Below are 13,111 nucleotides of genomic sequence, written 5' to 3' on the forward strand. Positions count from 1 at the left end.
GTATGTGCCACGCCGGAACCTCCTACGGCATGGTCACTTAGATTACGAGCATGCCGAAACCTGTATTTCCGGCGTTGCTTTCACGGATTACAAGTCGACTACGGTCACCACCACTCTCCCAAATTATCCTTCTTGTATCATCCCCCAAACGCTTTTTGCGACCTTTGTTTTTCCCTCGAGGAGGCAGAGACTGGGGAGTATCAAGACTGTCCTTCCTTCTACTCTTAATGACAACATCTTTAGTTTTTTCTTTGTTAGCTTCCTTGGCTTTTTTCCTATATCAAAAGACACACGAAATGAATACAAGATAACACAGTTTCATTCTTAATACCGGCATAGAATCACTAAAACAAAACAGTGCCGGGACCAGAAACGACATGGTCATCAAGCAAATACCTCAATGTACAATAAATATTGACAGTGCCGGTAGTATTTTAGATTGTTCCTAGATACAAAATGAACGCTACCGGCACACACTTAATAGTTCACTCCATGCCGTAACCATGTACCGGCACAAAATGCTAACTCAAACCAATGCAGGTAATTCCTAGAATGTTCCTGGATACCAAAACTGCACTACCGACATACGCGAACAATTTTAAAGTAATGCCGTAACCCAATACCGACATAGTATTCAACTTAATTTGAATGCCGGTATAGAACATTCAGCTTCAGGAGACTCTGAGTTTGAAAACGGCATTGTATTCATACTAAAATCAATGTTGTAACCCAATACCGGGACTGCCTTCATTCTAGATTGAATGTCGTAATTGAGTACCGGCGTGGTATTCATACAAATTTCAATACCGGTACTCACTGAAGCTCAATTGTTTGAGTTAGGGTTTGCGATTCTAACCTAAACCCATTGCTATAAATCGATTTAAAAACTCATAAAGTAGTTCAAAATCACTTACCTTCTCACAAAAGCCATGTTTACGAGAGGTTGATTATCCGAGTTGGCTGCTTCCTCTTCTTCTTGCTCTTGAGCAATCAAAGCAAGCCTTTCCTGTAATTTCTGTTGAGCAATCGAATTTGATTTCGATTGGGCGTTTGGTTTCTTTCGTGGATGCATTCTTATGATTCGGGTAGGTTAATCGACGAAGAAATTTTTGAATCGACGATTAATCATCGATGAAGAACGAATGAAGAAGGAGATGGAAGAAAAAAAAATTCAAAAACCTAAACCTAGAAGAGTGCCGGTACTGATTTGAGAATGGGGGATATATGAATTTGGTTTTTTGATTTTAAGTTTTAGTAGAAAGGGTATTATAGTCTTTTCATAATGTTTTTTAATTAACCAAAGGGTATTTTAGTATTTTCATACCCAAAAATCATGCCTTAACAGATATTACTGGTTGGGGGAAGTAATCTATATCCCCAATTGTTTTTTATATCCCCAATCGCGCGTTCTTAACAAAAAGAACAACATTTGTTTAATCTGGGACGGAGCCATTATATAAATATGGGTGTGAAGTTACTGAGTTGCATACCAAACTCTTTTAACTTTCAAGCCTGAATTATTTTAAAAGTTGGTTTTTCCATTTTTTTTTTCTTTTGCTTGATTGCATTTCCTAGCGAGATGTTGCTTTCCTCAAAGGATTTTTGACTCCGCACCTACTTTTAGTACAGATGAAAAACCATACGAAAGTAAGTGCATCCAGAACTCTAATGTACAACAAAAATCATTAAACTCAACAAAAAAATTCAATTAAATTCCCGAAAATGAAGAGAAAATAACTAAAACCGGAGAAACCATAAGAAAAGAGGTTTTCCTTTTATTTTGCCGTTAATCGTAGGTGGAAAGACAGATTGAAGAGTAGCTCAACAAATCTTGAACTAGTAATCATTAACAATTAAATGCACACAAATAAGCTGTACTACACTCACACGCATTAACTAAACCAAATACCTGTCTTGACAAAAACCAAAATATCCAAAATAAGCAAAAATACTATCGGGCTCCCCCACCAGCCTTTCGCTATCCGGTACAGCTCGACGACTGTAGCCAATAATAATGCACCCACATGGTGTAAAGCATACTCTTTTTCATCATATTTTAGCTTCTAATTACTAATTAATTCACTTCCAGAAACCCACACTACTCGAGTGTTCCTCATACTCTGTCTCTCGGACAAAATTTCCACAACGGTCTGAAACTGAAGAAGAATATCTTTTCAGTTCAACCTTAGTTGTCGGACCAAAACTCATCTATCCGGCTAAACTCTGACTAATTCTGCTGGAAAGGGGTTTTTTCCAATGCCCCAAATCTGACCGGAAATTAAGAATTTGGGGTGTTCCGGGAATTCAAAGTTAAGTAATGTCGACAAATTCAACATCACCACCAGTACCAGCACCAGTTCCAACATCACCACCAACTACAGCAGCACCACCACCAGATAATTCAACTGCGGCGGCTTCTCCACCAGCTCCAACAACTACAGTACCACCACCTGCTACTTCACCTCCTAGTACAGTACCACCACCAACTGGATCTCCACCAGCAGATGCATCGCCGCCAGCACCAGCAGGAGGAACTTCACCTTCTCCTCCTTCAACTCCAACAACACCTGGTAGTACTGTAACACCTACTGCTCCTTCTGGTTCTTCATCGCCTTCAGGGGGAACTGGAAGATCTCCTCCATCCAATTCCAATCCAACAACTCCTTCTTCGCCTTCTCCTTCTGGAAGTAAAGTTAATACTGGGTTGATTTCAGGAATTGTTATTGGTGGTGTTGTGGTTCTTGTAATTGTAGGGTTGTTGTTTCTCTTCTTTAAGAAAAAGAAAAGAAGAGATAATCGCCCTCCTAATTACTATGTTCCTCCTCCTCCTGGTCCAAAAGGTAACCCCTTTTATCCTTTTTCTTGCTTCATTTTGAGTTTTAGTATGAATTGGTAGAAATTTGGATCTTCAAATTTAGGGGTTTTCATATCAATTGATGAACTTCATATATAATTGTTGAGGATTGAAATATAGATCTCATATATAGAATTAAGTGGTTCAGGTGTAACACATTGCTACTGCTATGTTAATATTTTTCTAGTTCATTAAATTGAGAATTCAATTAGCTTTAAATTAAACTTCTTCTTGAACCTCCATGATTGGTACATACATTTGAGAATTCAATTAGCTTTAAGAGGAAAAGTTGATTGATTTTTCAATTTTGCTAGAAGAAACCTTTTTCATTTCCTCCTTGTGATTCTTTTCTGTATGCACCTGCTCCAGGTAGTGGTTTTGGTGGGCAACCCCAACAATGGCAAAACACTACATCTCCTCTGCCACCAAAACCGGCTCCTCCTCCACCAAGACCACCACATTCACCAGGTCGTTTTCCGCCTCCCACGATGCCACATCAACCTTTTATGAGCAGCAGTGGAGGTTCTGGATCAAATTATTCAGGGTCAGCAAATCCATATCCACCTTCTCCTGGCATGTCATTAGGATTCTCAAAGAGCACGTTCACGTATGAAGAATTGAAAATGGCAACTAATGGATTCTCAGATGCCAACCTTTTGGGGCAAGGTGGGTTTGGGTATGTCCACAAAGGAGTCCTTCCAAATGGTACAGAAGTCGCAGTTAAGTCACTTAAAGCTGGAAGTGGTCAAGGGGAACGCGAATTTCAGGCTGAGGTCGAAATCATTAGCCGAGTTCATCATAGACATTTGGTTTCTCTGGTCGGTTACTGCATGGTTGGAGACAAAAGAATGCTGGTTTATGAGTTCGTTCCCAACAACACGTTGGAGTTCCACTTACACGGCAAGTCTCACTTCCACTCCTTATTTTCTTATTTGCCATTTCACGGTTTCTTCATCTGTAGCTCCAAAAATAGTTCTCAGGCATAATATGCGGAAGAAAACTTGAGTATTGCCAAATTCTAGATTTTTACACCTCGTTTTTTCTCATTGCTGCACTGTTTTTACCCGCAATTAGTCAGAGTTAACTTGCTTCAAAAATTAGGTGCAGTTAGTGGGCGTTAACTTTCTTCAAAATACTGTTAACTGTTATCTAATTTATACTTGTTGTATCAAAACGTGGGTCTATGGTGAGTTAGTTCTGTTTAAAGCCGTATAAGCCCACACAAAACTTAAAATGCATATGATTCCATTGTGCATCAACTCTATACTCGCGATGTTTCTGGTCCTTTTCGTAGTTTCTTAAGATCTGATTTGAAATTTTTTAGAATAATTTCAGGAAAGGGTAGACCAACCATGGACTGGAGTACAAGGCTGAAAATTGCCCTGGGATCTGCAAAAGGACTGGCATATTTACACGAAGATTGTGAGTTTTCATTTCCCTTGTTATACTTCAATTGTAAATTTCTATGACTTTTTCTTATTTAGGGCATCTATACCTGAATTTGATTTGGCTGATTTCTTTTTTCAGGCCATCCTAAAATTATTCATCGTGATATAAAGGCTGCTAATATTCTTATTGATTTTAAATTTGAGGCTCAGGTATATATAGTCACAAGTTCCTTGTCTTTACTATACTAAATATATTCTTTTACGTTTTACATTTTTGTTAAAAGAAGTTGGTTTCTTCTTCAGGTTGCAGATTTTGGACTGGCGAAAATCGCTTCTGACACCAACACCCATGTCTCCACACGTGTAATGGGAACTTTCGGGTAAGCTGAATCTAAACCTTTTGGTGAACAGTATCCGTAGCTCTAATTTGACCATTCCCTAACAGCATGCTTGATCGAAATATGAAATGCTGGTTTCAAGATGGCATGGCTGCTTTAGTTACTACTTACTCTCGTGAACCCTTTGGCTCATTTATGAATCTCTGTTCACTGCCATGGTGCAATGTCTGGCCAAGCTTGAATTTATTCTTTTCTACCTAGTTTTTTTTTTTGATGCGACTTTTCTACCTAGTTGGGTGTTGCTAATCTTGTCGAAGATTTTGACATGATCACAACCCCAGGTACCTGGCTCCAGAGTATGCATCAAGTGGTAAACTCTCTGACAAATCAGATGTCTTTTCTTTTGGGGTCATGCTCCTAGAGCTAATTACTGGGAGACGACCTGTTGATTCAAATCAATCATACATGGATGATAGCTTGGTGGATTGGGTCAGTACTATCTATTTTATTTCTTTTCCTTACTATGTACCGTTTTTATCTCTCAAATGTTGAAGCCTTCAACCCAAACTCCCTATGCCCATGTGATTTCTGTGATAGTACTGCTGTTTATGAAAACTTTGGGTCATGTGTTTGAGCATCTTAACTTTATGCATAGTATAAACACTGATATTAGAAAAATGCGATTTTAGATGTAATGTCATCTTATCAAGTAAGGGTTTTACTTTACAATTGTTGTCTCTGTAAAGCTAACAGATTTAACTGCTCCGGTTTTTTAGGCACGACCATTACTGAGCAGAGCAATGGAAGAAGGGGTCTTCGACGCACTCGTAGATCCAAAGTTGCAAAATGCCTACAATCCTAATGAAATGAAACAAATGGTTGCGTGTGCTGCTTCATGTGTGCGCCATTCTGCACGTCGTCGACCGCGAATGAGCCAGGTAGTTTTTAATCACATCTTTGGAATACAAATTTTCATACTCTTAGGACTCATCTTCAATCTAAAAGAATATTATTGAATTAGCACCCATCAGTGAATGAGTATGGGCTTGCTTACATTACGTAACACTTTTATCTGAACACCCAACTGTAAACTGGATCATACAGGTGGTTAGGGCTCTAGAAGGCAATATCTCTCTTCAAGATCTAAATGAAGGAATTAGACCAGGTCAAAGTTCTGCGTTTAGTTCATATGGAAGCTCAGATTATGACACCGTCCAATACAAGGAGGACATGATAAAATTCAGGCAGATGGCATTGGCTAGCCAGGATCATGGCAACGCTCCTACTGGATATAGTGGAGTGACAAGTGAATACGGTCTGAACCCTTCTGTCTCAAGTAGTGAAGGCCAACAAACCCAAGAAATGGAGATGGGTAGGTTAAAGAAAGATAGTCAAGGTTCAACCGGAAGTTTGTGAGTTCTGACACTCTTGTAAAAATCCCTCGTGATGACTCTCTTTTTCTTATTATTTTTTTCTTCTTCTTTTTGATGCAAGAAAGAATATATTGATTAGGCATTAAAATTACAACTAGTGATATCCCCTTGTACCATGCACTAATGTCAGGTGGTAGATTATCACCGTACTCATAGTTTGTACCACTAGTTCTAGCTTTCTTAGCTACTAAATCGGCTACTGGATTCTTTAGCCTATTAATCGACTGACAAACATAAAACTCGTGACTCAAACTTAATATCCAGAATAGAACTCTGGTTTAACCAGTGAACATTAGAAGTTTCCTCGTTTATTGACTTAACTAGGACTTTCCTATCCGACTCAAATATGACTTTGTCGAAGTTCTTTGAGGTTGCCCGCTCAACTGCTTCATGCATTGTTAGACATTTGGTGTGCCGTGTCAAGAATTTAGAAATCGCAGAGAACGGGATGAGAATGGTACACGATGAGCTTAAAAGGATGTCAGTTTCAATAATAAAATTTATGCCAGATTTCGGTACTTCTACCAATTATGTGAACTTCCGGATTGCATGATTTAATGATGATGAAGTTTCTAGTTTGTATGAGACCCGGTAATTATTACGAAGCTCTTGAATTTTCATGCATTACTTCTGGTGCTTGTCTTGCCGAAGGATTTTTGTACAAAGCCGGCACCAGTAGCTAAAGAACTTGCTCTTGAATTTTCATGCATTACTTCTGGTGCTTGTCTTGCCGAAGGATTTTTGTACAAAGCCGGCACCAGTAGCTAAAGAACTTGCTCTTAAATGTATATGTCATGTGGGGTTAAAAGACAGAAGCACTTGAGACGCTAGAATAATAATTTATCTTGTCAACTATAATTGAGTAAAGAAGTGAAGATATCTTTGGATATTAAACTGATTGTATTGTTTCTTCAAGAGATAGCCCATGATCATATAACCATGAGATGTGCATATGAATTTACCAATAACACATAAATATAAATCAAATTTCAAATGAATTTGTTGTTTTGGATCCATGTCCGAAGAAAATAAGTTTTGTGGGTTTAGACAGATTAGGGTGTAGTGCAGTGTTATATGGCAAATATGGTGAGTATTGTCTGTTTTACTGGGTCTAAGAATTCAGAAGATAAGTGTGGGTTTACACAAAGCATTTTATGGAAATTGTTGATTTTGATTTTAAGCGAATCAATTTATAAAAGACATGGTTCAGACCAGCTAGCTTTTTTTAAGATCAAAACTAATCCTATTGTTTAAATTTTTTAAAAACGTGACGTATATGTTTAAGCATCTTACGACCATTATCCAGCATTAAATAGTTTAAAAAACAGGCATGTCAATGGATTCACTTTTTTTAACAACAACAAGTTTTAGTTTCCTTTCTCTATAAATGTGATACCTAAAATAAAAAACACTTATGTACCAGTGAAGCCTGTTTATCATAAGAAATTATTCATCTACTAACTAAAATCTTTTAAAGAGGATTTGAACAAATTTTTGAGCATGTGATTCAAATAAAATTATCAATGAAAGAAAAGAACATTACATAATATTTCACAAATTTTTAAGTACGTGATTCAAATAAAATTTAATGAAAGAAAAAAACGTTACATGAAACTTGACCAACATTCTTTAGAACAAATTCAATATAAAACTTTTTCGCGAATCTTAAATTATGAAAATCCAATAAAACTCAAATATATTCCATACAATGATTAATCAACAAAAACAACAATCAAAGGCTAATATTGTCCTAACCCAAAGGTTAAAAGCTAGTTTATGATAACATCTTTCAATAACAATTTTTAAAAAGCTGAAGCACACATATAAAAATGATAATTCTTGGAAACTACATATGTTGTGCACATTCAATGCCAATATAGTTAGGATCGAGACATATAATTCAAATCATTATTTTGAATACCAAACATGCTCTTTGTGATTACATTTTTAACCTATATATTCTTTTCCATGCCTTTTTGGTCGTTCCCAAAACAATAAAAATGCCACTCTGTAATTCAAAAACAATACATATGTTTGTTACTTTGTATTCCTATAATATTATGTTGGAATAGAGTTCAGTAGAAGAATATTGACTCAATCTTTCATACAACTTAACATCGGGTTCATCACCAAATGAAAACAAAACGTAAAACTTACATATGGTATGTGCTTCATCTATTTAGCTAGCTAGAGTTCGAACTAATTTCACAAAAAGATAAAAGCACATGTTTTGGTGATTGGTGGGAGGACTCAACAAGTGATATATAAGGGTAATATCCCCTTTCTGTTTCTGACTCCCAAACCACATATATATATATATATATATATATATATATATATATTACTTCCACACGACGTTTGATTTTTGAGAGGTTCACTTTAAAAGTTCAGCATATCTTAAAATATCTATACATCCTGTCAAAATTGTCATTTAATGATTTGCAAATATTGCTTTGCCAAAAAGAAAAAAATTATATCATGAGACATTGTGTTTTTAAGAAATGTTCGCGTAATTAATTTAATTTTAATGCACATATATATTAGATCGTTAGACGCCGGAATGAAAATTAGCAACGTTCAAACCATCAATTTCTGAATAAAAACAACTATCTAAAACTTAGATATGAATACTTGTCAATATATGGATGATTTCATTCATAGATTGCATAAAAGAAACGGATATTAATATCTCTATTTTTAATCCAAGATTCATGTTATATTCGTTCATATTCCTTGGATTACAAACAAACATTTTTTTCTTAATTCATATTTCTTTAATACTAAACAATAGATTCTAACAGTAATTGTTGACTTCAAAACTTTCTAAACTAACCATACCTACATTGAAATCTTGTAACCGTCGGATTAAATCAGTTTTTCATACTCACCTTTAGTAAGAACTTCAACTTTGCATAAATATTTTCATACAACAATATTTAGCCCATGGATTTTATTCTTCGTATAATACTTGTGTTGATGGTGGTTTTTAGTTAGGGTTAAAATCGTAAAACCTTAGTCAAACAGTGATATCACACTTGAGTAATAATGTCGCCACTAGCACATTTATTGAACCATTCAACATGACTGCGTAGAATTACCGGGGTACCTTTTTTATGTATATGACATGCTCCACGGCAGAGTCCTCGGTACTGACTGGCATCATCTCTACACATGCCAGTCATGCATGCTAGCCAAATGTGCCAATGGCATGCCATGCCAGCCACATCTCCGCGCCAAGGAATGCCAACCATGCCAGCCGGACCATCGTTCCAATGACATGCCATGCCAGCCACATATCTGTGCCAAGGCATGCCAACCATGATAGTCGCACCACGGTGCCAATGGTATGCCATGTCAGCCACATCTCCGCGCCAAGGAATGCCAACCATGCCAGCCGCACCACAATGCCAAAAGCATGCCATGCCAGCCACATATCCGTGCCAAGGCATGCCAACCATGCCAGCCACATCTTCGCGCCAAAGGCATGCCAACCATGTCAGCCGCACCACTGTGCCAAAGGCATGCCATGCTAGCCACATCTCCGCACCAAGGAATGCCAACCATGCCAGCCGCACCACAGTGTCGATGGAATGCCATGCCAACCACATCTCTACGCCAAGGCATGCCAACCATGCCACCCGCACCACCGTGCCAAAAGTCATGCGGCCCTACCACCACGCCGCTGGCTGCCAAACGGAGGGTTGCAGTAATCAACGGCTACCCTTCCATCTGAGATGCAGATCTCAGCCGTACAAGTTCACTACCTAACGCATGGAAACTTCCGGCCCAAGGCCAAACATCACGGTTTATGCCGAAACCCTAATTTTGGTCGCGCCTAAAACATGCCAAAGCCATGCGGCCCTACTACCATGTCGCTGGCTGCCAAACGAAGGGTTGCAACAATCAACGGCTACCCTTCCATCTGAGATGCAGATCTCAGCTGTACAAGTTCGCCACCTAACTCATGGAAACTTCCGTCCCAAGGCCAAACATCACGGTTTATGCCAAAACCCTAATTTTGGCCGCGCCTAAAACATGCAAAAGACATGCGGCCCTACTACCATGTCGTCGGGTGACAAACGAAGGGTTGCAACAATCAACGGCTACCCTTCCATATGAGATGCAGATCTCACCTGTACAAGTTCGCAACCTAACGCATGGCAACTTCCGGCCCAAGGAAAAACATCACGGTTTATGCCAAAACCCTAATTTTGGCCGCGCCAAAAACATGCCAAAGCCATGCGGCCCTACTACCATGTCGTTGGCTGCCAAACGAAGGGTTGCAACAACCAACGGCTACCCTTCCATATGAGATGCAGATCTCAGCCGTACAAGTTCTGCACCTAACGCATGGCAACTTCCGTCCCAAGGCCAAACATCACGGTTTATGCCAAAACCCTAATTTTGGCTGCGCCTAAAACATGCCAAAGCCATGCGGCCCTACCACCATGCCGCTGGCTGCCAAACAAAGGGTTGCAACAATCAATGGCTACCCTTCCATCTGAGATGCAGATCTCAGCCGTACAAGTTCTCCACCTAACGCATGGAAACTTTCGGCCCAAGGCCAAACATCACGGTTTATGCCAAAATCCTAATTTTGGCCGCACCTAAAACATGCCAAAGCCATGCCGTCCCTACCACATGCCACTGGCTGCCAAACGAAATGTTGCAACAATCAACGACCGCTATTCCTCCTGAGATACGAATCTCAGCCATAAAAACTTGACACTAAACGATTTATGGCAATCTCTTGGCCACGACACCAAAACCCTAATTTGGCCGTGCCAAGAGCATGCAAGCGCTGCAACCATATCACCGGTTGCCAAACGAAGGGTTGCAACAATCTACGGTTACCCTTCCTCCTGAGATGCAGATCTCATCCGTATAAATCTGCCACCAAACGACTCGTGGCAATGTCTTGGATGCGATGCTAACTCTTGGTCACGGCACCAACTTGGATGCGATGCTAACTCTCTGGTCACGACACCAACCTGGGTACGATGCCTATTCTTTGGTCACGACACCAACTTGGCTACAAACACCAAATACTTTGGCCACGCCACACGTAGCAACATGCTACACGTTTTCGACGAAAACACTCGAGACATCAAAACGTGCCATAAACTGGGGGATGCTTATCAAGGTATTGGTCTGGCGGTTTACAGCGTGCGACGTACACTACGCCCGTTACAGGAAAGTTTCATAAGGGTGAGGCGGTTAGAAAATATAAGAAGTAATGGTGAAACGTTTCCTTCATTATGGAGACATCAATTCCAGGTGTTACCCATTACCATTTTCTTCCATTTACTCAACCGTTTCCACTTTTTACGAGACCATGGTACGTTTCTTTGCGACTTGTATAAATAGGTCTCACCTATTTCCACCAAAGACAAGTTTTTGGTCAGGAGAATACAACACTCAGAAATCACTTGTTAGCTTTCCCATCTGTTAGCTTTCCACTTTCTGATACAAGTCGTCAAACAACTACTCTTCCCGAATCAACTATTCGGGTCTCAACACTCTCTTCGCTTCCCTCCCTAGACCAACCCTTTTCCTCCACTTTGTGACCGAAGCAAGTCTGGAACGGTCATTTCTTGGTTTAGGCCGGATTTATACAGATTGATCTCTCGAATCAAAGTACTCCCTTGCAGTACAAGGTTTAGGGTTTAAACTCGTTTCTCACCCACACACTCGAAATTGCCGAAATCAGCATAAACTGTTTTCACCCTCAAATAACTTGATAATTTTATTGTGTTTTCTAATATCCTTTAGCAACAATTATACTCTAAGAAACGCTACCCCTGTAAAAGCTATGAATCATAAGCTTAATACTTTATCTAAATTTTTAATTGATCCAGAAATCGATTTTTTCACTTGGTCAAAACTGGTGTCAATCAGTTCATATGTTCCCTTTAGGACATAATCTTCATACGTACTCTCCATAAATTTTTAAAAGAAGCTCATAGAGCTAAAATCAGAAACAGTTTCTTCAAAAATAAATCTGGAAATTCCAGATTTTTTTGTTTTTGTGAAGTTTTAGAGACATAATAACAATGAGAGCTCCTTAACAACTGGGTTGTAGATATTAAAATATATACATTTAATTAATGATGTTTGTACATGGCCACCAATGTTGTGGATTATTTTGTTGAATTGGTTCATGAAGAAGGTGTCAAAAATGAGTTACAAACCCCTATGTTGGAAAACAAAAAAATAAATAGAAATAGACCATGCTATGTTATTAAGTTTGGTAAGAAATACAAATACTAGAAGTTGAAAACTTCTCTTTTTAAGACCCTCAATTAACTTTAACTTACATTTATTACTTCAAATTTGTTAGTTGAATTGAAGTTTTAAACCACTAAAATAAATACAAGTAGATATTACGTTATTGTCTTTGTTTGCACAAACATACCAGAGTTTCTCACACCTTATCATAGAGAACATTATCACTTACGTGATTCTAGAGGAAGAAGTAAACATCCAAAAGGTGTGATGGAATCATTCAGTTATAAGAACTCATCTTTAACGGTATTGAACGTTATTTTAGAGTATTGAAGACTCGGTTTTTTTTGTCGAAATGCATGCCAAATTATCCACTTCGAATGCAACAAATCATACCCATTACTTGTAATTTACACTACTTTATTCGTTTGAATTCGAGGAATGATAAATTATATAGTGTGTACATGAAAAAAGATCTTACAGTAGACGGCGAAGAAACAAAAGTGTTGATCATGAAATCAAACAATTTACTTTGATGTAAGGAAAAGAAATATTTAGTTGATGAACATCGTAAGAGTTATTGTAGCAGTGATAATATGACTCTTTCATCGCCAGTGCCGACATCAACGCCAACGTGTTTAAATTTATTTATTTTTTGCTAAGAAAAAGAGATCTTATTCAAGGAAAACAATTACATGTTTTGAGAAATGAAATGAGAGATATTGCTCATCCGTTCTCATAAACGTTATGTCTTCTACAATGTTTGGAAGCAGCATCAGCCTAAGGTATATAATCTCTTCAAAAAATGGAAAATGAATTTAAAAGAAAATTAAAAGAATCTAAATAGATATTGCTAAACCAGGATAATGGATT

General features: G+C 38.3%; 1 protein-coding gene across 1 annotated transcript; it reads left to right on the plus strand.

The window, feature by feature from the left end:
* Window positions 1–2,077: 2,077 nt before the first annotated feature.
* Window positions 2,078–6,237, plus strand: LOC113348304 (proline-rich receptor-like protein kinase PERK1). Its single transcript, XM_026592019.1, has 8 exons — window positions 2,078–2,840; window positions 3,224–3,754; window positions 4,190–4,276; window positions 4,382–4,452; window positions 4,546–4,622; window positions 4,922–5,069; window positions 5,357–5,518; window positions 5,685–6,237. The coding sequence occupies exons 1-8, from the start codon at window positions 2,318–2,320 to the stop codon at window positions 5,994–5,996; spliced, it is 1,911 nt and encodes a 636-aa protein (XP_026447804.1). The 5' UTR covers window positions 2,078–2,317; the 3' UTR covers window positions 5,997–6,237.
* The last annotated feature ends 6,874 nt before the right edge of the window (window positions 6,238–13,111 follow it).

This window comes from Papaver somniferum, chromosome 2, assembly GCF_003573695.1.
Source record: "Papaver somniferum cultivar HN1 chromosome 2, ASM357369v1, whole genome shotgun sequence".
NCBI classification, from domain to species: Eukaryota; Viridiplantae; Streptophyta; class Magnoliopsida; order Ranunculales; family Papaveraceae; genus Papaver; species Papaver somniferum.